Below are 26,642 nucleotides of genomic sequence, written 5' to 3' on the forward strand. Positions count from 1 at the left end.
GGCTCCGCCGCCCGCCCTGATTGGCTGCTGCGCGCCTTTAGCGGCTCCGCGCAGAGCTGCGCCCGGACAGAGCGAGAGGCGGCGGCGAGAGGAGGAGCGCGCAGGGCTGGCGGCGGAGGCAGCTGCAGGCAAGAGAGGCGGGAGGGAGGCGGGGGGAGAGCAAGAGGTCCTCTGAGCGCGTGCAGAGTGCCCAGCACACCGGAGGCTTGCGCCAGCCCCAGGCGGCATGCCGCTCTCCTCCCAAACTGCGCTCAGATGCTCCTCAGCGCTCTTACAGGGCGGCTGGCTGCATCGGAGCCGACTTCTAGGGACCAAGGTCCCTTTGCCACCCCCCAAATAAAATATTTGAAAGTGGTGCCCCCCCAAGTTGATGGGCACCTTTCAAATGATGTCCGTGTATTGCATCTTGTATGTGGCACGGGGCTTACCTGCCCTCACCTAATATGTTACTCAGGTTGGCACTGCCAGATGCCCGGAGGGGAGAGTGCCCCTGGGCATGTGCAGAGGGCCCTTTAGCGTGGGGACACTTTTCCTGCTCCAGGAGGAACTACCAAGCTGCTTCGGAGGGGAGGAGGGTGTGCCCGGAGAGTCTCTGCCCGCCTCTTGGCTGGCCACAAGGGAGGTGGTCCCAGCAGAAGGGGGCTTGGGGGCTGCCCTTCCTCCCTGCTGCCCTTTTGCCCCTTCCCGGTGGCGGCGCAGGGTTCCCGCTCCGGGCGATGCCCTTCTCACCTCCTGTGCTCCCAAGGAGGCTCCTTCCTTCTGCAGACAAGGAAAGTGATCCACGAAACAGGATCCTGCCCGCCTGCTTTTTAAGAAGAGGCCCTTGGGGGTTTGCTGCTGATCTTGAAGCTGCCCGCAGAGCCTGCCTTGGCAACCTGCCTTCCCCCAAAGGGCCTGAATTAAATTTTAATTTCCAGACGGGCCTTCCTTCCGCAGGAGGAGGAGGAGGAGGAGGAGGAAGCTGGCCTGAAGATGCAGAGGCTGCTGGAGCCGCCCCAGAGATCGGCTTTCACGGCTGAAGCCACCGGCTCCTTGGCTCTGCGCTGAGGACATCCGCACCACCTTCGCCACAGGGTGCTTTCTCCCAAGTAAGTCCATCTGTGCCCAGTGGCGCTTATGCCAGAGCAAATGTGCGGGCCGTTGCTGGCTTAGAGCCACGACTGGCTTCTCGTGGTGCTGGAAAACCTGCTGGGAAACAGCCTACAGTGCTAGGTGCTCAGGTGCGCTATATGAATTAATGTTGGCAACAGGGCCAGAATTAGGTTCAATGCGGCCCTCAGCTCCTGAAGGTAATGGGGCCCTTTCTATGTCTAGCAGTCCTTTGCCAACAACAAATTGTCGCTGTTTTTGTGTGTTGAATATATGCTATATGGTCATTTATGGACCTAATAGGTATCTAAAGCCATTTGCACATATTGCCATGCAGCCAATCCATGCAGAATGTGGGCACCCTATATATAGAAAGGAGGAAAGCAGTGATGTTTTAGGGAGCAGGCTAGCAGGCGGGGCCCATGACTTGCATCCTAGGAGCCTACACAACACAAAACACTGTTGCTGTACGTAGGTTTTATTTTATTTGTTTTTTATCTTGTATTTTGGAAATGTACATCCAGGGGTGTGTTTTTTCTATTGAATTTTTTTTTGTGGGCCCCCAAGAGAGTGGGGCCCTAAGCTAGAGCTTGTCTAGCTTATACAGTGGTACCTCGGGTTACAGATGCTTCAGGTTACAAACTCCGCTAACCCAGAAATAGTATCTCGGGTTAAGAACTTTGCTTCAGGATGAGAACAGAAATCACGCAGCAGCAGTGGGAGGCCCCATTAGCTAAAGTGGTGCTTCAGGTTAAGAACAGTTTCAGGTTAAGAACGGACCTCCAGAACGAATTAAGTTCTTAAATGAGTATGTAAATCCGGCACTGGTCGGCAATGAGATCTCCTTGATAACTAAACAAACGATTACTCCGTCTTTCCGCCTGGCGCTTTTGCAAACAGAACAGGATTCGGAAAGCAAATAACCTCCTTCTCATCTCTTAACAGCAGCCTGGGGCTGCATTGCCAAATCCTGGAAGTCTTAATAATTTGGACTGTTTGGCAAATCACCCTCCGGGAAGTCATGTATCACAAACTAAGAGCTTAAATGGCTGTTTTTTTAAATACGTGGCATGATTTTATTTCTTACTCAAATATTGAGGCAGCTGGTCATTCACTGCCGTCAGTACATGCAAATGTCTGGCTCATTTAAGACTATAGAGAAACTTTATTCTCAGTAATGATGGCATTCACAGGTGGAGATAACTTATTTATATTTATTATTTGTAAGGGGAATCTTTGTGTAAGTTAATACTTTATTATTCCATTAGAGCTGTGCTGTGTCTTTGAACTTTTGTCCTTCCAGGCTGTGACACATTATGGTTTAAATTTTCAATTATTTGTGTTATGTTTGCACTTTTTTTGTTAACAAATCAATAATATATCTATATATTTAAAATGAATGGCCCTTGGCAATCTTAACCTCACTTAAAACAATTTGAAAATGTAGAACAACACTATGACGCCGTCACTGTGGAGACTTCATTTTATTTTTCAGCTTTTCAACTTAACAATAATCATCATCAAATACCATTGCATACATAGTTGTTTAGACTTCCCTCCTCCCCTTCCTTGGTTCCCTATTCAAACATTTTAAAAACTTAACTCCTTTTACTTTTCACTCTCTATATTTCTTCCAAAATCACCTTTTAACTGCTAGATTTTAAATTAATCCTGCTAAGGTACTTAATTGTTTACAGTTTTAGATAGTCCAAATATCTCCCCCATTCTTTGTTTAAAAACTCTTTCTTCTTGATTTCTGAATCTTCCCGTAAGTTTTGACATTTCTGCAGAGTCCATTAACTTCGCCATTCTTCCTTTGGAAGACTTCATGGGTAACACAAATGACTAGGTACTCCTTGCTCCAGGGAGCGCACAGAGTGAGATTTGAAGAGGAGGGTTTAACCAGACAAATGCAGCTGTGTATTAAGCTGAGTTTCTGTAGCTCAGCTTAGCCCAGACTGGATCTCCCCAGATGTTTTGATCTACATCTCCCATCAGGTTCAGGGTTGGCGAGAGTTGTACTGTACTCCAGAACATCAATAATAATAATAATAATAATAATAATAATAATAATAATAATAATAATTTATTATACCCTGCCCATCTGGCTGGGTTTCCCCAGCCACTCTGGGCAGCTTCCAACAGAATATTAAAATACAATAATCTATTAAACATTAAAAGCTTCCCTAAACAGGGCTGCCTTAAGAAATCTCCTAAAAGTCTGGCAGGTTTGTAAACACTGTTGTATATATAATGAGTCCAGTTAAAAAGAAAGGCGTTGTTAAAAGAATTCCCTACTCCTGCTAATTTGTATCGCAACTCCAGGACCCGGTCCATTTACAAAAAAGAAAAAGGCACCAAAATGGATTTTGCGTGATCACAGAATGATGGAAAGGGTCTGCTATAATCTGTGTTCAACTCCTGTTTTCCTACGAACTCTAAAGTTTCTACAGCTTCTCACAGAGTGTTTTCTGTTGTGGTTTGCTCTTGTTTTTACAGGTTGAAGACGTCTCTGGTCGTCTGAAGGATTCAGATACCCAAAAGGATAAATTAATTGCTGGAGGGTATTTCCGTTTCGTATTTGCAATGGAGAAATACGAAAAAATCAGCAAGATTGGCGAAGGCTCCTACGGGGTGGTGTTCAAGTGTCGGAACAGGGACACGGGTCAGATTGTGGCCATCAAGAAGTTTCTGGAATCGGAAGACGATCCCGTTATCAAAAAAATTGCCCTTCGGGAGATCCGCATGTTAAAGGTAACTTCGTCAGAATTCCGTTGTGGGGAATCCAGTTAAACGAGGGGCTGCCTACAGATTCATTTTCCCACAAATTAAATCATGTTCTTCTTTTTAACCGATCTTATTGACCGAACGATTTTAAGATTAAAAAAGAAGACAAAATCATCAGCACATCACAGCACAGGTATATTCCCTAATACGCTAATTTTCGTGGAGCTTTGTTTGGTTAGACATCTCCCCTGGGAAATTTGGGGCAGTGCGAAATTCAAACCATGCCTGTGCTTTGGTTCTCGTAATCTTTTGGAACCTGAAAAAATCTGATAGATTGGGCTACTGCAATGCGCTCTACGTGGGGCTATCTTTGAAGGTGACCCGGAAACCGCAACTAATCCAGAATGCGGCAGCTAGACTGGTGACTGGGGGCGGCCCCTGGGACCACATAACACTGGTCTGGAAAGATCTACATTGGCTCCCAGTATGTTTCCGAGCACAATTCAGAGTGTTGGTGTTGACCTTTAAAGCCCTAAAGGGCCTCGGTCCAGTATATCTGAAGGAGCGTCTCCACCCCCATCGTTCTGCCCAGACACTGAGGTCCAGCGCCAAGGACCTTCTGGGGGTTCCCTCCCTGCGAGAAGCCAAGTTACAGGGAACCAGGCAGAGGGCCTTCTCAGTGGTGGCGCCCGTCCTGTGGAAAGCCCTCCCATCAGATGTCAAAGAGATAAACAACTACCTGACATTTAGAAGACATCTGAAGGCAGCCCTGTTCAGGGAAGTTTTTAATGTGTGACATTTTAGTGTATTTTTGGTCTTTGTTGGAAGCCGCCCAGAGTGGTTGGGGAAACCCAGCCAGATGGGCGGGGTACAAATAATAAGTTATTATTATTATTATTTGAATGCAAACCGTATCAAATCACTTTCCCATCCCTAATCACGGCATCCCTGCTTGCCGTTCTTCCTTTCTGGCAAACTGGGAGAAGCTTGCTAGTTTGAGAGTTGGCCTCAGAAGCTGCCACTGGCCAAACATTGGGTCTGGCAAATGGCGACTGGTGTGGCCACCCCATTCTGCCCACCCAGCTCTTGCGCAGTTTCTGCTGTGCAGGAGAACTTCCCTGGGGATGTGCACCTTGGAGATCAGATCTCCCTCTAGCCCAGCCTTTGCCAACCTGGCGCCCTCCGCACTACAACCTCCATCATCAGCCCCTGACAGCATCTTTCTTTTTTTGTTTGCATTTTTTTTATTTATTAACATTCTTATAGCACATCGGTCAACATTGTCATATTACATTACAGGGCTTACTATAATATGATTTCCAACATGTATACAAAAATTATATACAAATTTTATATACCTAGAAAGAAAATGGAAAAAAAGAAAAAAAGGGAAAAAACAAAAAACAAATTTTCCAGAAATCATATACATACCAACACACTAGACTTCCTGTCTTTCCCATTGTATTGTCCTTTTTTACAAATGAATGTACTCATATTATTGTACATTTCTTTACTTATTATCTAATACATTCCTATATCAATATGTGCTCTTTCTCAACTCCGTCTCACTCCAACGTCAATCAAATGCTAGCATAGATAGCGAACCTTGACTGTATTTTTGAACATATGTTTTATATCTATCCCACTTTTCCATAAATTTTTGTTTTGAATTGCCTCTCAGGGTATTGGTTAACTGCGCCATTTCAGCAAATTCTTGGATCTTGTAATGCCAGTCAGTTATTGTCAGGGCTCCTTGTTCCTTCCACCCCTTTGCCCCCAAAGTCCGACTTGCGCCTGTTGCGCATAAGAGCCCCTGACAGCATCACTGCTGGCTGCTTTGGCCTTCAAGGACATATCCCACATCTTGGCTTTGTCTCAGGGTAGTGTTCTGAGCTTAAGGGACGTGAGAGCTCAACGCAGCCGTTGCTGTTTCCCCCCTTGCTAAGGATATAGTTCCCGTCTCCCCTCTTTGTTCTGAACGGTTTTAAAGTCCAGCTTGGTGTCCCAAGAATGTGTCGCCTAGGAAACATCAGGGGGGTGCCTGGGGGCGGCTTTTCCTGGGAGACGCCGGCCGAGCGCGCTAACTAAGCCATCTTACTCTGTGGCTCCTAATCTCTGGTTTCGTCTTGGCGCATCTCCCAGAGCCCTTGGCATTCTCGCCGGCATTGTTGTAGGAACACAAGGAGCAGGCGGTGTGGTCTCCTTGGGCTGAATGGTCTGTGCTTTGCTCCCAGCAGGGAAGGATAAAATTGTAGAGTTGGAAAAGGGGCTCCAAGAGTTATCTAGTCCAACCCCCCTTTAATGCAGGAATAGGCAGCTGTCCCTTACGGGGATCGAACCTGCAACCTTGGCGTTATCAAAACTGAGCTATCCAGGCCCAAGTATCACCTCTGGCGGAGATTTCCCTGAACCGCAGTGTAAGGTCCGATAGAGGAACTGTCTAGCTAGAAGAGCTTTGTTTGCTCGTTAATATTGTGAAATAAGAATAATAGGGACGTGGGTGGCGCTGTGGGTTAAATCACAAAGCCTAGGGCTTGCCGATCAGAAGGTCGGCGGTTCGAATCTGCACGATGGGGTGAGCTCCCGTTGCTCAGTCCCAGCTCCTGCCAACCTAGCAGTTCGAAAGCACACCAAAAAGTGCAAGTAGATAAATAGGCACCGCTCCGGCGGGAAAGTAAATGCCATTTCCGTGCACTGCTCTGGTTCGCCAGAAGTGGCTTAGTCATGCTGGCCACATGACCCGGAAGCTGTATGCCGGCTCCCTCGGCCAATAAAGCGAGATGAGCGCCGCAACCTCAGAGTCGTCCGCAACTGGACCGAATGGTCAGGGGTCCGTTTACCACCTTCTTCTTCTTCTTCTTCTTCTTCTTCTTCTTCTTCTTCTTCTTCTTCTTATTTATACCCCGCCCTTCCTGGTTCAGAAAACCAGGCTCAGGGCAGCTAACAACAAATTTAAAACACTTAATTGATGCAACAAAAAACAGTATAAATTCAGAATTCAAAAATCAATTTAGGGGGGAAATCCATCCAATAAACATTAGATGATCACCAGGGCTAGCTGGCTAAATTAGTCCTATCTGGGCCAGCAAGGAGACCAGGGGAGAATTAGCCATGGGATCCCAGAGAGTGGAAAACTCATAAAAAGGAGAGGGAAGGAATGTGATTGAAATACCCCTGAGCTTCTGCGATGGTGCAGTACAATACGATACCTGTTGCTGTTTTCTTTTGCAAATCATGAATATGTGTAGTGTGGACCTTTCACCGATGGGGCAAGCAGCTAGGTGCCAAAATCCCCCTCTTTTCCTGATTCATTCCCTACCTGTTTCCACCCCCAGAACTTCTGTCTCCAGGTGGTGACAAGGAGATGGGTGCTTGTCAGATCCAAGAAAGGGGGAGGAACCCCTCTCTGCTTTTCTCTTTATAGTGCAAGCACCCCAGATGAACAACCCATTTACTGGAAATATAGAATTGTAGAATTGCAGGGAAGGGACCCTGAGGGTCATCTAGTCCAACCCCCTGCAATGCAGAAATTCATGGAATCCATGACAGATGGCCACCCAGTCTCTGCTTAAAAACCTCCAAGGAAGGAGAGTCCATCTCTTCCCAAGGGAAACCATTTCCACCTCCTACTGTCAGAAAGCTCTCCCTGATGTTTAGTTGTAATCTCCTTCCTTGTAACTTTTTTTTATAAAAAAAATACTTCATTCCAAAACCGAAAAAGAATTACAAATATCAAATTCAAAATCCATATTCATTTTGTAGCATGCCAATTACATAGTTGACTAGATTAAAATATACCTAATTGCTATAGACTTCCCTTTGCTATATATAAATGCAGCGCAATGAGAAATATTATATTAGAAATTTTTATAAATTCCCCTATACCCCCCACTCCCATTCACCCATGTGTGAGCTCAATGTATTATTTTTTTTTAACTTCTTCCATCTTGTTGTGTTGTTGGAGTTTAATAATTATTCAATTGGTTCTTTTATTATTTCCTTGCATACCCCTGCATGGTTTACACATGATCTATTAATATTCCAGTTCCGGAACCATATTTTTTCCTTCCTTGTAACTTGAAGCCATGGGTTCGAGTCCTACCCTCTAGAGCAAGAGAAAACAAGCTTGCCCCACTTGAGCTGGTGTTGGCCGCAGATGCACTTCTAGGCCAGCCTATCTCAACCTTGGGGGGTCCCAAGACGCTGGACTACAACTCCCATCATCCCTAGCTAGCAGGACCAGTGGTCAGGGATGATGGGAGTCGCAGTCCAACAATGTCGGGGGACCCAAAGTTGAGAAAAGCTTTTTCTGGGCTATCCATGGCGGTGATGGGATAAGAACAGAACACCAGCCCATCAGGCCCCTCTAAGTGAAGCATCCTGTTCTCACGGGGCCATCCACAAGTAGGATTCGAACACAAGAGCATCACTGTCTCCAGTGGCATGGAGTTCCACAGTTTAACTACGTGCTGTATGAAGAATTGGCTAGCTACCACCCTCTCCCTTTGCACTGTGTCTCAGGCGCAAGGCTAGCCGATGACCCAGACTATGCAAATAGTAGCCTGCAAATTAAAACACATTCTGCATATTATTATTATTATTATTATTATTATTATTATTAAGCTGCCTTGGGTCCCTGTCATGGAAAAAGTGGGGTATAAATAAATATTTCATCATTTTAATAATAATTTCCTTTTTTTATAGTATTTTTTATTAAGGTTTTTGCATAAAAGGAAAAAACAAAAGAAAAATACAAAAAAAAACAACAATACAGAAAAAACAAATAAAAACAATTCAATTTTCATAATATTCCTTGCATTTACTTATTTCCCAGACTTCCCCACACCTCCCCTCACTGTTTTCCAGTCCAAATATTTAATCAGCAAATCCCTTACCTCTTTATCTTAATATCTTAATATATCTTAATCTTATCTTAATATCTTAATATGTTAAACCTTTTAATTTTAACCCTTTTAACCTTCAAATTTTCCATACTCCTTCACCACTTTGTTGCTAATAACCTTTTAACCTCCATCCGATGTCATTCTAACATTCATTAATCTTATAATATTTCTGTAAATAGTCTTTAAATTTCTTCCAATCTTCTTACACCGTCTCTTCTCCCTGGTCTCTGATTCTGCCAGTCATCATTTTAATAATAATTTCAAGCAAGAAGCTTTGCAATCAGAGCCTGTTGCTTTTTCACCAGCCTTGCACTCTTAAAGGACCGTTCCCGACACTCTCTTCTGGCCTGCAGATGCCTGCATAACCTTTATCTGCCGCATCAGAGTCGCCGTTTCCTTGGTGCGAGATTTGCTGCGGGTGACGGCCGTTACCCACCCTGGGCTGTGCCTGCCATAAGTCTTCCGTATACAATACCCTGGCACAGAACTTGAGTCGCTGCCCATCAGCTAAGAGCTGGAGATTAGGCCGTTCGCAGGAATTTGCTTATCGTCGAAGCACAGAACTGTACAGCAGGAAGGGACCCCGAGGTCATCCATCCCAACCCCCTGAAATGCATGACATACACATGACAGGTGCCCATCCAACCTCTTGCTTGATTGCATCAAAGTTCTATCCATTTCAGAGACACCTGAAGCCTCATAGAGCCCAGAAGAATGGAAATATTTTCTGCAGGCATTTAAATGTTGGCATAGAAGGGGCTCGCTCAGTCTCTAGTGGCAGGGGGTTCCGCAGGACTGGGACAATAGCCCTAAAGGCTCAGTTTCTTGTTATTGTCAAATGAGCCTCATCAGCTTGGGAAGTGAGCAAAGGTGCTCCTGCAAACGATCTCAAGGATCAAGCTGGGATAGAAGGGCTCAGGGGGCGTCCCTGAGACACCCCCGGTCCTAAGCTGTTCAGGGCTTTGTAAATTACGGCAATACAAAAACCTTGAACCCGGTTTGGTAGTTAAGTGCCTCAGCTAAGCCTGCCTTCCCCCAAACTGGGGTCAATATCAGATGTTGCTCCTTTTAATTATTATTTAATCAATAATTAAATAAATAATTTAATTAATTACTATTCGCATAAATAAATAAATAAATAAATAAATAAATTATTAATCTAATTCTTTAATAAGTTACTTATTAATCAAACTAACAATTTAATTAATTATTAATTTAATTAATTTGCTTATATGTGCAAACAAAAGTAAAACAAGCACAGTATTTATGTAATTTTAGAGCAAATTATTTGCTCTCTGGAACTCACTGCCACTGGAGGCAGTGATGATCACCAGCCTGGGTGGCTTTAAAAGAGGACGGGACAAATTCAGGGAGGAGAGGACTATTAATGGCTATGCTCTGCGTCCAGAGTCGGAGGCAGTGATGCCTCTGAATCCCGGTTGCAGGAGGGGAGAAGGGCTGCTCTTGTGCTTGGGTGCTGCTTGCGGGTTTCCCACTAGGGCAGCCTTTCTCAACCTGCGGGTCCCCAGATGTTGTTGGACTACAACTCCCATCACCCCTAGCTAGCAAGGCCAGAGCTCAGGGATGATGGGAGTTGTAGTCCAACAACATTTGGGGACCCACAGGCTGAGAATCAGTGTACTAGGGCATCTGGTTGGCCACTGTGAGAACAGGATGCATGTTCTTAAGTTCAGCAGGAAGCTCTGGAACATGCACTGACTGTATGAATCGGTGTGCCTAACCGAAAGACATTAATAATAATAATAATAATAATAATAATAATAATAATAATAATAATTTATTTATACCCCGCCCACCTGGCTGGGTTTCCCCAGCCACTCTGGGTGGCTTCCAATAGAACACTAAAATACAATAACCTATTAAACATTAAAAGCTTCCCTAAACAGGGCTGCCTTCAGATGTCTTCTAAACATTTAGTAGTTATTTTTTTCTTTGACATCTGGTGGGAGGGCGTTCCACAGGGAGGGTGCCACCACCAAGAAGGCCCTCTGCCTGGTTCCCTGTAACTTGGCTTCTGGTAGTGAGGGAACCGCCAGAAGGCCCTCAGCGCCGGACCTCAGTGTCCGGGCAGAACGATAGGGGTGGAACGCTCCTTCAGATATACTGGACCGAGACCGTTTAGGGCTTTCAAGGTCAGCACCAACACTTTGAATTGTGCTCGGAAACGTACTGGGAGCCAGTGTAGGTCTTTCAGGACCGGTGTTATGTGGTCTTGGTGGCCGCTCCCAGTCACCAGTCTAGCTGCCGCATTCTGGATTAGTTGTAGTTTCCGGGTCACCTTCAAAGGCAGCCCCACACGTTGACTGTGTAAGACCATCCTCAGCACAAATAATAATTAATGCTTGATTTTAAAGACTTTGGTGGTCCCCTTTGGCAGACCGGTTTGTGTGTCTTGATGGAAACCAGCTTCCTTCAGTGAGAACCTTTGGCCCTCCAGATGTTGAGGAACTGGAATCCAGTGGCATCTGGTGGGCGAGAGATTCCTCTTCCCTGGTCTGCTGTCCCCAGTGCCCAAAACCCTCTTGCGGAAAGATGGCTGTGGGTCTCTAGAGCCTGAGGAGAAACCAAAAGCTGGTGGCGGCAGCAGCAGCTCAGGCCAGGCTCTCGGGTGACAAATGCGCCTTCTGGCCATATACCCGTCGGTCAACAAAACAAGAAAGGCGATGGGGCCGAGTGGGGAGCGTTTGCCAGCCTCCGCTCTGTGTTGGTTCCGGCAAGTGTGGGCTTGCTGCTCCGCCATCGCTCAGAAAACACCTTCTCAGTCAATAGTAACAGCTTGTTTGTTTGAGAAGCGGAGAAGGCCGAGCAACGGAAGGGCTTGTCCGACATCTCAGGCGGCTGCACGTTCAGCAGGGGGAAACGGGATTCCTGATCAGTCATTTTTCAGCCGTGTAAATACTTGCAGGACAAAGGGCCCCAGTGGCACACAGAAGCCCGGATCAGGGAGATTAAAGAGCCCCGCTGTTTATCTTCCTTTTTTTCTCCCTCCCTCTCTCTGTTTGAGATGCAAATGATGGGTTTTGAAATATATGGGCGGCAGGAGGCCACAGCCCTTTCTGCTCCTCCTCGCTGTGATGTTTTTAGCAGCTCTGTGTTGAGCTGGGCATTAAAAGGGACTTTAAAGGCTAAGATAATCAAAGGTGGGTTTCTGCAGCTCACAAAGGGAAAAGTCGTGTTTATTGGAGAGTGGAGTTTGCAGGTGTGGAAGGGAGAGACTGGTACATGAGAGAGGCCAGCGTCACAGGAATTCATGCCCACGTTTAAAATGGAAAGATTTCACTTATTCATTTCGTTTTTAATTCATCCCATTTGTTGTTGTTTAGTCGTTTAGTCATGTCCGCTTCTTCGTGACCCCCTGGACCAGAGCACGCCAGGCCCTCCTGTCTTTCACTGCCTCCCGCAGTTTGGTCAAACTCATGCTGGTAGCTTCGAGAACACTGTCCCACCATCTCGCCCTCTGTCGTCCCCTTCTCCTTGTGCCCTCCATCTTTCCCAACATCAGGGTCTTTTCCAGGAAGTCTTCTCTTCTCATGAGGTGGCCAAAGTCTTGGAGCCTCAGCTTCAGGATCTGTCCTTCCAGTGAGCACTCAGGGCTGATTTCCTTCAGAATGGAGATGTTTGATCTCCTTGCAGTCCATGGGACTCTCAAGAGTCTCCTCCAGCACCATAATTCAAAAGCATCAATTCTTCGGCAATCAGCCTTCTTTATGGTCCAGCTCTCGCTTCCATACATCACTACTGGGAAAACCATAGCTTTAACTATACAGACCTTTGTTGGCAAGGTGATGTCTCTGCTTTTTAAGATGCTGTCTAGGTTTGCCATCGCCTTTCTCCCAAGGAGCAGGCGTCTCTTAATTTCGTGACTGCTGTCACCATCTGCAGTGATCATGGAGCCCAAGAAAGTAAAATCTCTCACTGCCTCCATTTCTTCCCCTTCTATTTGCCAGGAGGTGATGGGCCCAGTGGCCATGATCTTCGTTTTCTTGATGTTGAGCTTCAGACCATAATTTGGCTCTCCTCTTTCACCCTCATTAAAAGGTTCTTTAATTCCTCCTCATTTTCTGCCATCAAGGTTCCTTTTTCTCCAAAGAGCTCAAGGGGGCCTGCACATTTCTCTTCTTCCTCAATTAATTTCCGCAACAACCATGTGAGCCAGAGACTGGCCTAAGACCACCCACTGAGGCTCATGGCCAAGCGGGGAGTTTCTTAATTTTGCTGTTGTTTGTTATTAAGTAGGACGTCCTTATTTTCATCATAGAGATATTGGAGGGTATGTAGCTTTAACTGGTTTTTATTGTCTTTGGTTACTCGTGTATTGCTAAGATATTGTTGTGATTAAGTGGTATGGCAAATTGTTGAAATATATATATCATAAATATTTTCCATGGAAATGGAAACATTTCCTTAATTCTTAGTGATGCCTCTCAACTTCCATATTCCTTTTTCTTCATACACTTTTAAAAATTATTCTTACACAACATGAAGATAAGGAAAGGGAAGGGAAGGAAAGCCCTCCACATTTTTTTCTCCATCCATTTCTATGCAAAAAAGCAAAACGAACTTGGTAACCCCAGCAGAAGAATGCAAATAAAGTCAATGCACAACTGACCTGCAGACTCAACCTTGCAGCTGTTTAAAGGAGGGAATTAAGAGATGCAGGGTTTTGGTTTGGGGGTTTTGTATGTGTATATTTGCAGGGAACGCAAGTCTGCTGAGAGAACGTCCCCTCTGCTCCGATCTTTTGTGGGGAAAGAGCTGTGGTTTGCACACTTTGCACATGCTCAGAACTCTTTTCCCTCTCTGGGTTCTTGCTTTGACCAGGGAGCTCTGAGTTCAAGTCTCCATCTGACCACAAAGCTGACTGGGTGACCTGAGCTCTCTCTCTCTCTCTCTCTCTCTCTCTCTCTCTCTCTTTCCTTCACATGGCGGTTGTTAGAATAAAAAAGGGGGGGACATGTATTATTTACATTTTATTTTATTAGATTTACTTTAGTTTTCCAGCCTGCTTTTCAGGGTCTCGGCCCCCACGAAGTAGAGTGCAACGTACTTTTAAAAAAGAAAGAATTTCAAGCCATAGAGAGAGGAATACCCAGCTAATCATTATAACAACAAATAGCCGCCTATTTATTCCAGCGTGCGTTTGGCTAATTTTTGTGTACCGCGCTTGTAACTGAGGTTATTATCTGTGGCTGTTATCTCATTTATTGTCTTAAGAGTGCAGCAGGAGATAGTTCCTTGGTTACGGGTTCAATCCACAGTCCTCTTAGAATAAGGTTACCAGATTTTTTCCAATGAATCCGGGGACACGTTAAATAAATAAATACATAAATACTTTGGGACGTTGATGCTGCAGCGATGGCGGTGGCAGAGGGGTGGCCACTGCCTTGACCTCAACCGCCACGTTTCCCCTTCCTCTGAGGTTTCTATCTCCTTTCTTCATGAGCCTGGGCAGCCCCAGAGTTGTCGGTTCTTCGGTGGTGGGGGGTGGGAGGCGTGTGCAGTGGTTTAGGCATGGAAGGCGGAGAAGGAGGGCCGAGAGCGGAGGTGGTGGCGAGGCCCGGGCAGCGCAATGCCTCCCTTCCCATCGGAGCAGCCACAATCCCACTCCTACTTGTGTGCAAGCAGGAGGGGGCGGGGATCGCTCAGCTGGGAAGGGAGGCTTCCTGTTGCCTAACTGAGAGACCCCTGCCCCCTCCTGCTTGCACGCAAGCTCTGATAATCAGCGTGAAGCCTCCCTTCACAGCTGAGAGATCCCTGCCCCGCTCCTGCTTGCACGCAAGTAGGAGTTGGGAGGCTGCTCCTATAGGCAGCATGAAGCCTCCCTTCACAGCTGAGAGATCCCCACCCTGCTCCTGCTTTCACGCAAGTAGGAGTTGTGAGGCTACTCTGATAGGCAACATGAAGCCTCCCTTCACAGCTGAGTTGCTGGGGTCAGGGAAGGTGGAGGCAGCCCGGGAGCTGCATCTTGGAGCCCCTGCACCACCATCATATGGGGACTTCCCAGCAGCTCCTGAAGCCAGCCAGAGCCAACTGCTCCGAGCTGCTGAGACTGCCGCTGCTGCGTTTCCCGGAGACATTAGATGAAATCCGGGGACATTCCGGGGATGGAATTTGTCCAGGGACTTATTCAGAAATCCGGGGACTCTCCCTGGGAAACGGGGACGTCTGGTAACCCTATCTTAGAATGCCCTCCTGTCCTTTCCAGCAACTGAAACACCCTAACCTGGTCAACCTTTTGGAGGTATTCAGGAGGAAGAGGAAGCTCCACCTGGTCTTTGAATACTGCGACCACACAGTCCTCCATGAGCTGGACAAGAACCCACGGGGGTAAGTAACTAGTCCCTGGTGTGACTCCCCTGTAACCCTTCTGTCAACAAACCAGCACAAAACAAGAGTACACCATTTGGGCACCAGTTTAGAGCCAATTGGGCCAGGCTGGGTTTGGGGCCCTTTACGCGTGACCCCGGTTTGAGTGGCAATCGCTCAGTTTTTTGCGGGGGGGCAGCGTCACAAAAAGTTGGGTTTGTGGCACAAAACTTTGGCACCTGTTTGGAGTCAACCAGACAAGATTGGATTTTGGGGCATTAACTTGCGACCCTGTTTTTGCTTCGTCAATTATGCGGTTGGAGGGGCAGCACGGAATGTGGAGTTTGCAGCCCAAAATGGCACAAAACTATAGCACAAAACTTTGACATCAGTTTGAGGGGGGTGCAGAACTTCGGGGTCACGCATTAATTAAGCTTCAGTGAATGCTGGGGAGAGACGATTTTGAATTACTGTTGCTGCGGTTTGGTTGTTTTAAGGTAGAGTTAGGGTTAGCAGACGTCCCCAGATTTGCAAATCTGTCTCTGGACAAATTCTGTCCCCAGAATGTCCCCAGATTTGCAAATCTGTCCCCGGGAAACATGGCAGTGGCAGCCTCAGCAGCCCAGAGCCAGCCTGGTAGCGCAGTTGGCTCTGGCTGGCTTCAGGAGCTGCTTGATGCCATGGCGCCTACCCTTTTTGCTCGCCGGAAGTCCCCATATGATGTGTCTTGTGCACATAGGATGTGTCTCGTGCGGTCTCCTTCCCCCTTCCCCCTTTGTTTTGACTGATCGGGGGAGGCTCGGGAGTTGCTGGCGGGCAGCCGTTGCCCAGTTTTTTAAAAAACTCTGTGCATTTATGTTTCACAGGGTGCGAAAGAAGGGCTTTGCACCTTTATACAATATGCATGTGTTCTTTTGCCTCACCATCCCCACTACTGACTCCCTGTTGCTACTCAGCTTCAAAAAACAACAACCACCAAATGTGTCCCAGATTCATTGAAAAAAATCTGGTAACCATATTTTAAGAACGTAAGAAGAGGCCTGTTGTCTTTGTCCATGGAGTTTTCTTGGCAGGGATACTGGAGTGGCTTGCCGGTTCCTCCTCCAGGTGGATCACGTTTGATCAAAACTCTCCTCTATGACCTGCTCATCTTGGGTGCCCTGCTTGGCATAGTTCATAGCTTCTCTGAGTTATTCAAGCCCATTCGCCACGGCAAGGCTGTGATCCATGAAGGGTGCTGGAGGAGACTCTTGAGAATCCCATGGGCTGCAAGAAGATCAAACCTCTCCATTCTGAAGGAAATCAGCCCTGAGTGGTCACTGGAAGAACAGATCCTGAAGCTGAGGCTCCAAGACTTTGGCCACCTCATGAGAAGAGAAGACTCCCTGGAAGAGACCCTGATGTTGGGAAAGATGGAGAAGGGGACGACAGAGGAGGGGATGGTTGGACAGTGTTCTCGAAGCTACCAGCATGAGTTTGACCAAACTGGGGGAGGCAGTGGAAGACAGGAATGCCTGGCGTGCTCTGGTCCTGGGGGTCACGAACAGGCGGACACGACTAAACAACAACAACAACAAGAAGAAAGGCTGCTGGATCAGTCCAGTGGCATAAGATGGAGATGCTCACTGCATTAGCATTCCTATTGAAGATCTTGCTCGCCCATTAGGTGTCATTTGGGGGGGGGTCATAGCTTGGGACACAGCGCAGAGAATGAGTCAGGCCTCTTCCCAGCTTCAGACAAGGATGGTCCCCTGGCAGATTCCCTTACACCCAGGAAGACATTGTCTGCAGCCTGCCTAATATCAAGTGGCAGGGAGTTCCAAAGTGGATCATTGGCAGCCTTGTAAATGAGCAATGTTACCATTTGGAGGTGAATTGACACCTTTAGGCAGACAAAATGGAATTGCCCAGAGCTTTCATTATCATTCCTCCTTCTCTCTCTCTCTCTCTTTTAAGTATATCTGTATTGACTTAAAATAAATACTTTTATGGGAAGACGGACAAACGAACAAATAAACAAACATACAATCAAACAAACAAACACATAATGAAGAAGTCAAACAAACAACCACAATATAAGAAACAACAAAATTAGTATAACTAGCATCATTTATACTCCCGATACGGAAATCAATTATAGAACTTATAAAGAAAGAAATTAAAAATGACTTCCAATTAATCTCACTGTACCTTATCTATCAATTACCTTATACCGCACAGTTGCATATTTCTTATCTAGTCTCTTTTTATATCATGCCTCCTTCTCAACAGCGTTTTTGCTCTGAGAATCAAGCAAAGCACAGACTCCAGCCAAACCACAACCTGTGTTTCAGGGAGTGTGGGGTTGAGAACTGGGCCTGCCGTCTGGGGTGCTGCCATCGTGAAAAGAACTGCATTTAAATTATTTCCATTTTAAATCTTCAGGGCAGGGCAGGAAAAAAGTCCCATACATGTTGCAAATTCCTGAGATGTTGGACTGGACAAGTACAACATTTTAAAAAACAACCACCATCCTGTGGGACACACGGTTTTTGGATTCCCCATGGATGAGACCCCATCTATGGGGGAACGGGGCCAAGGGTGGTCCTGCGCAAGCCGTTGCCAGGGGGTCTCCTTCACTGCCTGCAGTATGCGGGCAATAAACCGTCTCCTAAAAGTCACACAGGGGCAGCTGCTGTGACTTTCACTGGTTCTGGCGCCTGCGAGAACCCTTTCCCCTTTCATTTGTCATTTTTATCACCCAGTTTTTCTCTGCACGATGGTTTCAGACTTGCTGATTCTATTCACATGAAAAGTTTTAAAAGTTGTGTCAGCTTCTTCTCTGAGCTTCCTTACGCTGGGACCTTCTGCATTCAAAGCAAGTTTTCTGACACTAAATTACGGCCAATCTCTGTGTGTGAACAGAGGATGCTGCGTTATACAAAGCCAGACTGTTTGTCCACCTAGCTCAGTGTTGTTGACTCTGACTCGCCAAACCCACCTAGAGAGATACCGGGGGTTTTGGTGCATAGTTAAACTATGGAACTCACTGCCACAGGAGCCAGTCCTGGCCACTAACCTAGAAGGCTTTAAAAAAGAGGATTAGGCAAATTCATGGAGCAGAAAAAAGCTATTGATAGCTATTAGCTATGATGGCTCAGCTCAGGCTCCATACTTGGGGCAGCAATGCATTTGAATACCAGTTTCTGGAAACCACAGGTCCTGTAGCAGGGAGTTCCAAAGCTTCATTGCACATTGCGCAGCTCTGTTTATTTCCAACGCACATGAGCACATGTTCAGTGAGTGGCTACTAGCCACAATGGCTAGGCTCTCCCTCCACAGTCAAAGGCAGCAATGGTTCTGAATACCAGGTGCCGGAAACCCAGAAAGGGGAAGATGGCTCTTGTGCTTGAATCCTGTTTGTGGGTTTCCCATAATAGACATCTGGTTGGCCACTAGGAGAACAGGATGCTGGACTTGATGGGCCTGGGGCCTGATCCAGCACGGCTCATCGCAGGTATTGCAGTTTCCTGCTTAGAGGTGTTTTGTTGTTGTTGTTGTTGAGTGGGTCTGCAAATTATGTTAAGTAACGTAAAATACTCCTTCATGGATCACTGCCTTGTTGTGGCGAAGGGGCTTGAATAACTCAGAGAAGCTATGAGCTATGTTGTGCAGGGCCACCCAAGACGGACAGGTCATAGTGGAGAGTTTTGACCAAAAAGCAGAGACATCACCTTGCCAACAAAGGTCCGTATAGTTAAAGTGATGGTTTTCCCAGTAGTGATGTATAGAAGGGAGAGCTGGACCATAAAGAAGGCTGATCGCCAAAGAATTGATGCTTCTGGTGCTGGAGAAGACTCTTGAGAGTCCCATGGACTGCAAGAAGATCAGACCTCTCCATTCTGAAGGAAATCAGCCCTGAGTGCTCACTGGAAGGACAGATCCTGAAGCTGAGGCTCCAAGACTTTGGCCACCTCATGAGAAGAGAAGACTCCCTGGAAAAGACCCTGGTGTTGGGAAAGATGGAGGGCACAAGGAGAAGGGGACGACAGAGGACGAGATGGTGGGACAGTGTTCTCGAAGCTACCAGCATGAGTTTGATCCAACTGTGGGAGGCAGTGGAAGACAGGAGGGCCTGGCGTGCTCTGGCCCAGGGGGTCACGAAGAGTCGGACATAACTAAACAACAAAACCCCAGTGCAGGAATACAACCTGTCACCATCCCTTCCCTTTGCTGATGGACTTGTGTCAAGCGGTTGTGGAATTTCAAGCTCTTTCCTCCTTCTCTTCTTTTTAATTCTCTTTCCAGAGTTCCGGAGCACCTTGTGAAAAGCATCACTTGGCAGACCCTCCAGGCAGTGAACTTTTGCCACAAGCACAATGTAAGTCTTCCGTCAGCACAACCGACCTGCAATTCCATTTCCCCTACCATCTGTCCTCCCTAACCCTATGTCCCTATTGGCTGCCAGTGCTGGCGTCACTCTGCAAGCGATCAGAGCAGACCTCTGGCAAGAGCAGCCTGCCCACCCGCTTGCAGCCCCCTGGGGTGCGAAGGAAGGGAGAAGAAAGGGGTGGGGCCTGCTAGAGATAGGGGAGAAAGTTGGCGCTTTGCATTTAAAGGGGGGGGGGTTACCTAAGTCACACATTCCAAAATATTCGCAGGCGGAAGCAGATGATCTTTGAACTTTGCACTTCTCTGAAACCTCACAGTGCAGCTCTTTGGCCAAGTATTTTGTGTGAAATAACTAGGATAAAGACTTCATAAAAATGCCCATATTCTTTTTAAAAAGCATGCAAAAGTGCGTTGTTTAAGGGGGGGAATTGTTTTGCAAAACATATCGTGTTGGGCAGAATTGCTTGCAAACTTGTGTATATTAGAAACCCACACTAGGAGGCTGATGAATTCTCATGAGGATGGTGTTGTTGTTTTAAAAACAACAACAACCACAAACTGTTCTGGGAATGTGGAGAACAAAACTTAGGATTCTTTGAATATTGCACACCACCTTGATATTTTATGATATGGCAGTGCAGACTGTCTCTATAAATAAATACTTTTCTCATATGTTAGGTACGGGTAGGACTATTACAGTGTGGAATGTTTCTGTTTATTACCATTTTTCTTCCTTCTCCCTACAGACAAAAGTGGGCTTTTCAATATGCTAATAATAATAATAATAATAATACCGCAAGACGAATGCCTCGCAAGACGGAAAACCCGCTAGACGAAAGGGTTTTCCGTTTTTCGATGCGCTTCGCAGGACGAATTTCCCTATGGGCTTGCTTCGCAAGACGAAAATGTCTTGCGAGTCTTGAGATTTTTTTCCGCTCCCCACCCCCTTTTTCTAAGCCGCTAAACCGCTAATAGCCTTTTAGCAGCTAATCCGCTAATCCCTTAAGCCTTTAATAGCTGCTAATAGCCGCTAAACTGCTAATAGCGCTAAGCCGCTAAGCCGCTAATAGGGTTGCTTCGCAAGATGAAAAAACCGCTAGACGAAGAGACTCGCGGAACGGATTCTTTTCGTCTTGCGAGGCACCACTGTAATAATAATAGGCAGACCCAGATTGTATCAAGGGCCATATCCTAACTGGGGCTCCCCATTTGCCACCCCCAATTTTAAGTAAGGTGAAGCTTCTAGCTTTCTACTTGATTGTCACATTGACGGCTCTTCCTTTGCTTCCAGTGCATCCACCGAGACGTGAAGCCAGAGAACATCCTCATAACCAAGCATTTTGTCATCAAACTCTGTGACTTTGGCTTTGCTCGCATCCTCAGTAAGTGCCTTTATTTATCGCTACAATTTCTGTCTCTCTATCTGCTAAGCAACTGGGCATGGCTCTCCCTGCATCTACTTTCCCTATATAATCCTTGGAATGTATTAATAAAATTCAGCAAAGGAGGAATCTATGGGGAAAGGGAGGAGGTCCGCTGGCGACCTTGACCCTTCGGGATTATTGTTGGGTCGATCACCTTTTGTATGTGATTCTCATCTCCTGCTCCCACCCTCCCTTATCCAGCTGGGCCCAGCGATTACTACACAGACTATGTGGCCACTCGGTGGTACCGGTCTCCTGAGCTGCTCGTGGGGGACACCCAGTATGGCCCCCCCGTGGACGTCTGGGCCATTGGCTGCGTCTTTGCAGAGCTGCTGTCCGGCATCCCTCTGTGGCCGGGGAAATCGGATGTGGACCAGCTTTACCTGATCAGAAGGACGTTGGGTAAGTCCTTGATAGGTGCCAAGGAAACAGAGAGGTGTTTTTTTTTACTGCAGCTGGCGACAGTCTCACTCTCCTCTCCGTGGACATTGCCGTGGAAGGTAGTGGAACTATAGCGGAATAAAATGCAATTATGGCCTTCGTTTCCATTTGCAAATGGATTTTCGCCGGAAGCAAATAACCCAGAAATGAGAACTAAACCACTATGGCTCCAGAAGAGGGTTTTATGGCGTGCGAAAGCTCACGCGTCGTGCGAAACGTAACACGGAGGGGATGGTCGTGAGTGTCAGTTTGCATTTCTTAGTGCAGAAAGTATTGATCTGATGTGTAGAGATCTTTCCTATTCTACTTAATTCAAGACGGTTCTGGAAGCTTCTCTGTGTGAGAGAAACAGGCAGAAAGTTCATGATTGTTTGGGTTATATACCTTCAGAGAAACTGAGTACAGCTGGTTAAAACTGGTTCTCCTCTCTCTTTATAAAAGTAAGGCCAGAAGGAGCCTGAGTTTCACTTTCTCTTTCTGTCTCTCTTTTCTGGCAGTATGCTGAGCGTTAAGGTTTAGACTTATCATAAGTTAAGTAATTGTAAGTTTGTTAAGTCTGCTGCAAGTGGGTTTCTTAGGGACAGTGCCAGTCCTGAATGTATTGGATTTGTGACCATGATGCTCATTTGCCTTCAGTAGCAGTAAAAGCTCTGCTGGATGAAATTGCCTCTGGTCTGTTTTGGGGGAATCCTGCAATGTGTTCAACATTTTACTCTGCTAACTATACAGTGAAATCTACTCTGGATCACTATTGAGTAGTCTTCCATTGACAGTGGGCCCGAAATACACTGCCATGGGAATGCAGCCTGAGGTGCCCCCCGCGTGGCCCATTTGGAGTATCTCCTGCACAACCCCCACTATAAGGCACAGGACTTGCACGCTGTTTTGAGAGAGGCAGGTTGGCCAGGGAGAAGACTGTTGGAAAGGGGGCATGGAAGTGTAAGACACCCATGGAAGATGGAGAAGCCAGCCTCCTTCCCTCTTCAGCAGGCTGCCAAGGCCTTCTTTGTGATCACTGCCTTAGCATTTGGGTTTTCACAGTGCAGGCTAATGTGGGAATTGAGTTGGGGATCATAGAATCATAGAGTTGGAAGAGACCACAAGGGCCATCGAGTCCAACCCCCTGCCAAGCAGGAAACACCATCAGAGCACTCCTGACATATGGTTGTCAAGCCTCTGCTTAAAGACCTCCAAAGAAGGAGACTCCACCACACTCCTTGGCAGCAAATTCCACTGTCGAACAGCTCTTACTGTCAGGAAGTTCTTCCTAATGTTTAGGTGGAATCTTCTTTCTTGTAGTTTGGATCCATTGCTCTGTGTCCGCTTCTCTGGAGCAGCAGAAAACAACCTTTCTCCCTCCTCTATGTGACCTCCTTTTATATATTTGAACATGGCTATCATATCACCCCTTAACCTCCTCTTCTCCAGGCTAAACATGCCCAGCTCCCTTAGCCGTTCCTCATAAGGCATCGTTTCCAGGCCTTTGACCATTTTGGTTGCCCTCCTCTGGACACCATCAGAGGTGGCTTCTTCCATCCAAGGACATCAGCACAGCAATGGGGAGGAGTTGTGGTGGACCGTGTGGCCACCCACTCTCCTCCGGGGGTGGGGGATGTAGTCCCGTGTTGCCCGGGGGATCTTGGCCGCGTCAGCGACCGGCCAGCCAATCAGCTGACCAGGGGGCGTGGCCAGGGCTATTTAATCAGAGGCGTGAGCTGGAGGGCTTCTTCTTTGGCTCGCTTCCTCAATCTCCCACCCTCCCTCCCTATTTTGCAGGTTTTAGTCATTGGCCTTGCTATGGACCTTCGTTGGTTGCCGTTGAGGGACCTGGTAGGAATTTTTCCACTTGGCAAATTGGCACAGTCCATTTGGATTTCGCCTACCTCGTAGCAATGGTCACAATTTTGTTAGGGTTGCGGTTAGGCATTGTTTGACCTTGTGATGGGGGAGGGGAGGTGTGGCCACCACCGGCCCCTCCAAGCTTAAGGGTATTCCGTTAAAGGAATCCAGGGGTGTGAATCTTGTCCAAAGCCCGGGGTGGCTCTAGGGCCATGACACGACCCCGACGGGAACACCAGGGGGAGCTTGAGTTGGTCTGCATCGACGGGGCTCCCCCTTCCGGTGGTTAACCCTTACCGGACTCCCTGCGCAACGGGCCGGAGTCAGATATAGTCGGGTCCATTCAATGCCTAAGCCAATACCGCTCACATTCTGTAATCAATAAAGCTGTGGCTAAAATTTGCCCAATAACATTAATTCAATATTTGTGTCCTTGTGTGTGTTAGTGCCACACTAAAAGACTGAGATACAGTGGTGCCTCGCAAGACGAAAAGAATCCGTTCCGCGAGTCTTTTCGTCTTGCGGTTTTTTCGTCTTGCGAAGCAAGCCCATTAGCGGATTAGCGCTATTAGCGCTATTGACAGTTTAAGGGCTAAAAACGGCTTTTTAAGGCTTAAGGGATTAGCGGTTTTGCTGCTAAAATCCTTTTAGCAGCTTAGCGCTTCAGAAAAAGGGGTTTTGGAGCGGAAAAAAATCGCAAGAATTTTCGTCAATTTTCGTCTTGCGAAGCAAGCCCATAGGGAAATTCGTCTTGCGAAGCGCCTCTGCAAACGGAAAACCCTTTCGTCTTGCGGGTTTTCCGTCTTGTGAGGCATTCGTCTTGCGGGGCACCACTGTATTACAAATGCAGAACAAATGCGGACTTAAGTGTGCTTCTCCTTTCTTTCTTCTCCAAAGGGGACCTCATTCCCAGGCACCAGCAAGTCTTCAGCACAAACCAGTTCTTCAGCGGGGTGAGGGTTCCAGACCCAGAAAGCATGGTGAGAAAGCCCCCCCCCCCGCCGCCGCCTTGCACAAGTCCTGTTGCAAACAAGACACAGGAGGCTCCTCCGCTTCCTAGGTTTTTAAGGCCTTTTTGGGTCTCCAGGCAAAGGATTGCTTTTTTGTTTTCGGCTGCTTGGAGATGAGGCCCATTGTCTGGGAACTAGCGACCAGCTCAATGGAATGGCTGGCTCCTGGATGTGGTTTCGGAGACACGTAGACGCTGGCAATTGGGACGTCTGCGCCCGCATTTCAGTGGTTGGGAGGGAAGGAACACTCTTGGAAACGGAGAAGAAAATTGAAGGTCTCCAGGTCTCCAGATTGGCGCGTCTGCTTTCTGACCTGTCCGGGGAGCGAGTTCTTCTTCAGATATAGAACTATAGCCGCTCTGAGCCCGGCTTTGGCTGGGGAGGGCGGGATATAAATAAAGTTATTATTACCATATTTTTCGCTCTATAAGACGCACCAGACCACAAGATGCACCTAGTTTTTGGAGGAGGAAAACAAGAAAAAATAATATTATGAATCTCAGAAGCCAGAACAGCAAAAGGGATCGCTGCGCAGTGAAAGCAGCAATCCCTCTTGCTGTTCTGGCTTCTGGGATAGCTGTGCAGCCTGCATTCGCTCCATAAGACGCACACACATTTCCCCTTACTTTTTAGGAGGGAAAAAGTGAGTCTTATAGAGCAAAAAATACGGTATTATTATTATTCAGGTTTTTTGAAGTGGAGAAAAAAAACATGAAAGGGGGGAGGGAATGTCTAAGCCAATGATGCTCATTATTTTGTCCTCCTCTCCCCCCAGGAGCCTCTAGAAATGAAATTCCCAGGCATTTCCTACTCGGCTCTCGGACTCATGAAGGTGAGCACACACCGTGTTTTTTTGAGGCTGGGCCAGGCTTCTACAGGTTGCTTTGCATACAGAAATTCCCAGATTCAGTCCCCAACAGCAGGACGAGATTTCAGGCTTACCATCCACATTAAAATGCACTAGCATTTTGAGTTGGCTCTTTTGCCTTCATACCTGCTTAACCTTCTTTACCGAAACCCAGTTTAGCAAGTTTAACCACCCATTTCCATTTCATTTGCCTAACGCTCATTTGAGAGGGCCATTTGGAACTCGCTGCTTTGCACGCCAGTTCCGCTGCCGGCTTGCAATTAAGTTGATGATTGACCAAGCCCTCGGCAGTCTTTTCCCCATTTCTTTTTTATATAAGCAAACCAGGATAGGGGAGTAAACAAGTGGAACTTGCAACGAAGCATTCACAGAGCGGAGTGTTTCTGCTCGACCGCTCCATTTCAATCGTCTCCCACTTTCCCTATCCCTTCTCCCCCAAAGTCAGCTCACATTCTATGCCCACTAAGTACTGCTGGGTTCGAGGGTTTTTTTTTTTTTGTGAACCCATGGGCTGTTTTTCCCCTCCCCTTTTTTTATCAGCTCTGCAAACCTCTGCAAGCCTTCCGAATAAAAAAAATGTAAGGTCATATATATATATATATATATATATATATGCAGGTTTTGGTGTCCTCGGGTGTCTTCCCGTGTAAAAGTTGGGGTGTCTAGGCGACGTTTCGACGAGGTCTCACTCGTCATCTTCAGGCTGGTGCTTTCGGCTTCTTGTTACTGGAACAGAGCGTTCCATGTACAGAGTGTTCCATGTACAGGTTAGCGATGACCGGTGAGAGGGGTGATCCCATAGGTGCTCCTTCTATCTGTTTGTATCTTTGTCCATTGTGGATGAAGTACGTGTTGGTTAGGCAGTGGTTGGTCAGGTCCAAGATGTATTCGGGGGGATTGTATTTGTTTTGAATGGCTGTCAAGGCTTCATTAATGGGCACTTGTGTGAAGAGAGATACAACATCGAAGCTCACAAGTAGGTCATTGGGTTGTAGGTTTTGCTTCTTTATTGTTTCTATGAACTGGAAGGAGTTTGGAACGTGTGAAGAGATGGATTCTGCATAGGGCTGAAGTATGTGTGCATGTAAGTAGCGGTTGGTGTGTGTTTTTTTCCGGTAGATAGTGTGTCCTAGGGAGCCATCAGGTTTTTTGTAGATTAGGACGTCAAGGAAGGAACAAAAGAAGAAAAGGCACACTAGCCTGGGAACCTCCTCTCTGCCCAGAACATTGGAGGCTATACACCACACCTCCTCAACAGTATTTATAGGAACTCAAACACTGAGATCCTGCTCTGTTCCAGTAACAAGAAGCCGAAAGCACCAGCCTGAAGATGACGAGTGAGACCTCGTCGAAACGTCGCCTAGACACCCCAACTTTTACACGGGAAGACACCCGAGGACACCAAAACCTGCATTCCTGTACCCGTGAAAATCTACGAAAGCAAATATCTCACCTCTACGGGGAGGAAACCTTCCAGCTGACAAGAACCTACGAGAAACTAGAAATCCGAAGAGCCACCATCTTATGTGATCTCTTGTTCCTACGCAACTGCCGAGACAACAACTTAATTCCCACATGCTTCCAACTTAAATTCCACTCTAAAACCCCAGCTACCGAAAGGATCCTGAAACGAACTGAACTA

General features: G+C 46.9%; 1 protein-coding gene across 5 annotated transcripts in view; it reads left to right on the forward strand.

Annotated features, from left to right (window-relative positions):
* The first annotated feature begins 63 nt into the window (after positions 1-63).
* The window catches only part of CDKL1 (cyclin dependent kinase like 1), a 38,759-nt gene continuing 12,180 nt past the window's right edge, over positions 64-26,642 (forward strand). The window contains exons 1-9 of one of the 5 annotated variants that reach the window (XM_083439153.1): positions 64-137; positions 937-1,088; positions 3,589-3,843; positions 14,947-15,068; positions 19,335-19,407; positions 20,710-20,800; positions 21,044-21,244; positions 24,020-24,102; positions 24,908-24,964. In XM_083439153.1, the coding sequence (XP_083295279.1) occupies positions 3,676-3,843; positions 14,947-15,068; positions 19,335-19,407; positions 20,710-20,800; positions 21,044-21,244; positions 24,020-24,102; positions 24,908-24,964 (795 nt within the window). In that variant the 5' untranslated portion in view covers positions 64-137; positions 937-1,088; positions 3,589-3,675. Of the gene's footprint in view, positions 138-917; positions 1,089-3,588; positions 3,844-14,946; positions 15,069-19,334; positions 19,408-20,709; positions 20,801-21,043; positions 21,245-24,019; positions 24,103-24,907; positions 24,965-26,642 lie in introns of all 5 variants that reach the window. The other 4 variants (XM_083439152.1, XM_083439151.1, XM_083439155.1 and 1 more) reach the window with 4 other exon arrangements.

This window comes from Podarcis tiliguerta (genome assembly GCF_965153285.1).
Source record: "Podarcis tiliguerta genome assembly, chromosome: 1".
Lineage (NCBI taxonomy): Eukaryota > Metazoa > Chordata > Lepidosauria > Squamata > Lacertidae > Podarcis > Podarcis tiliguerta.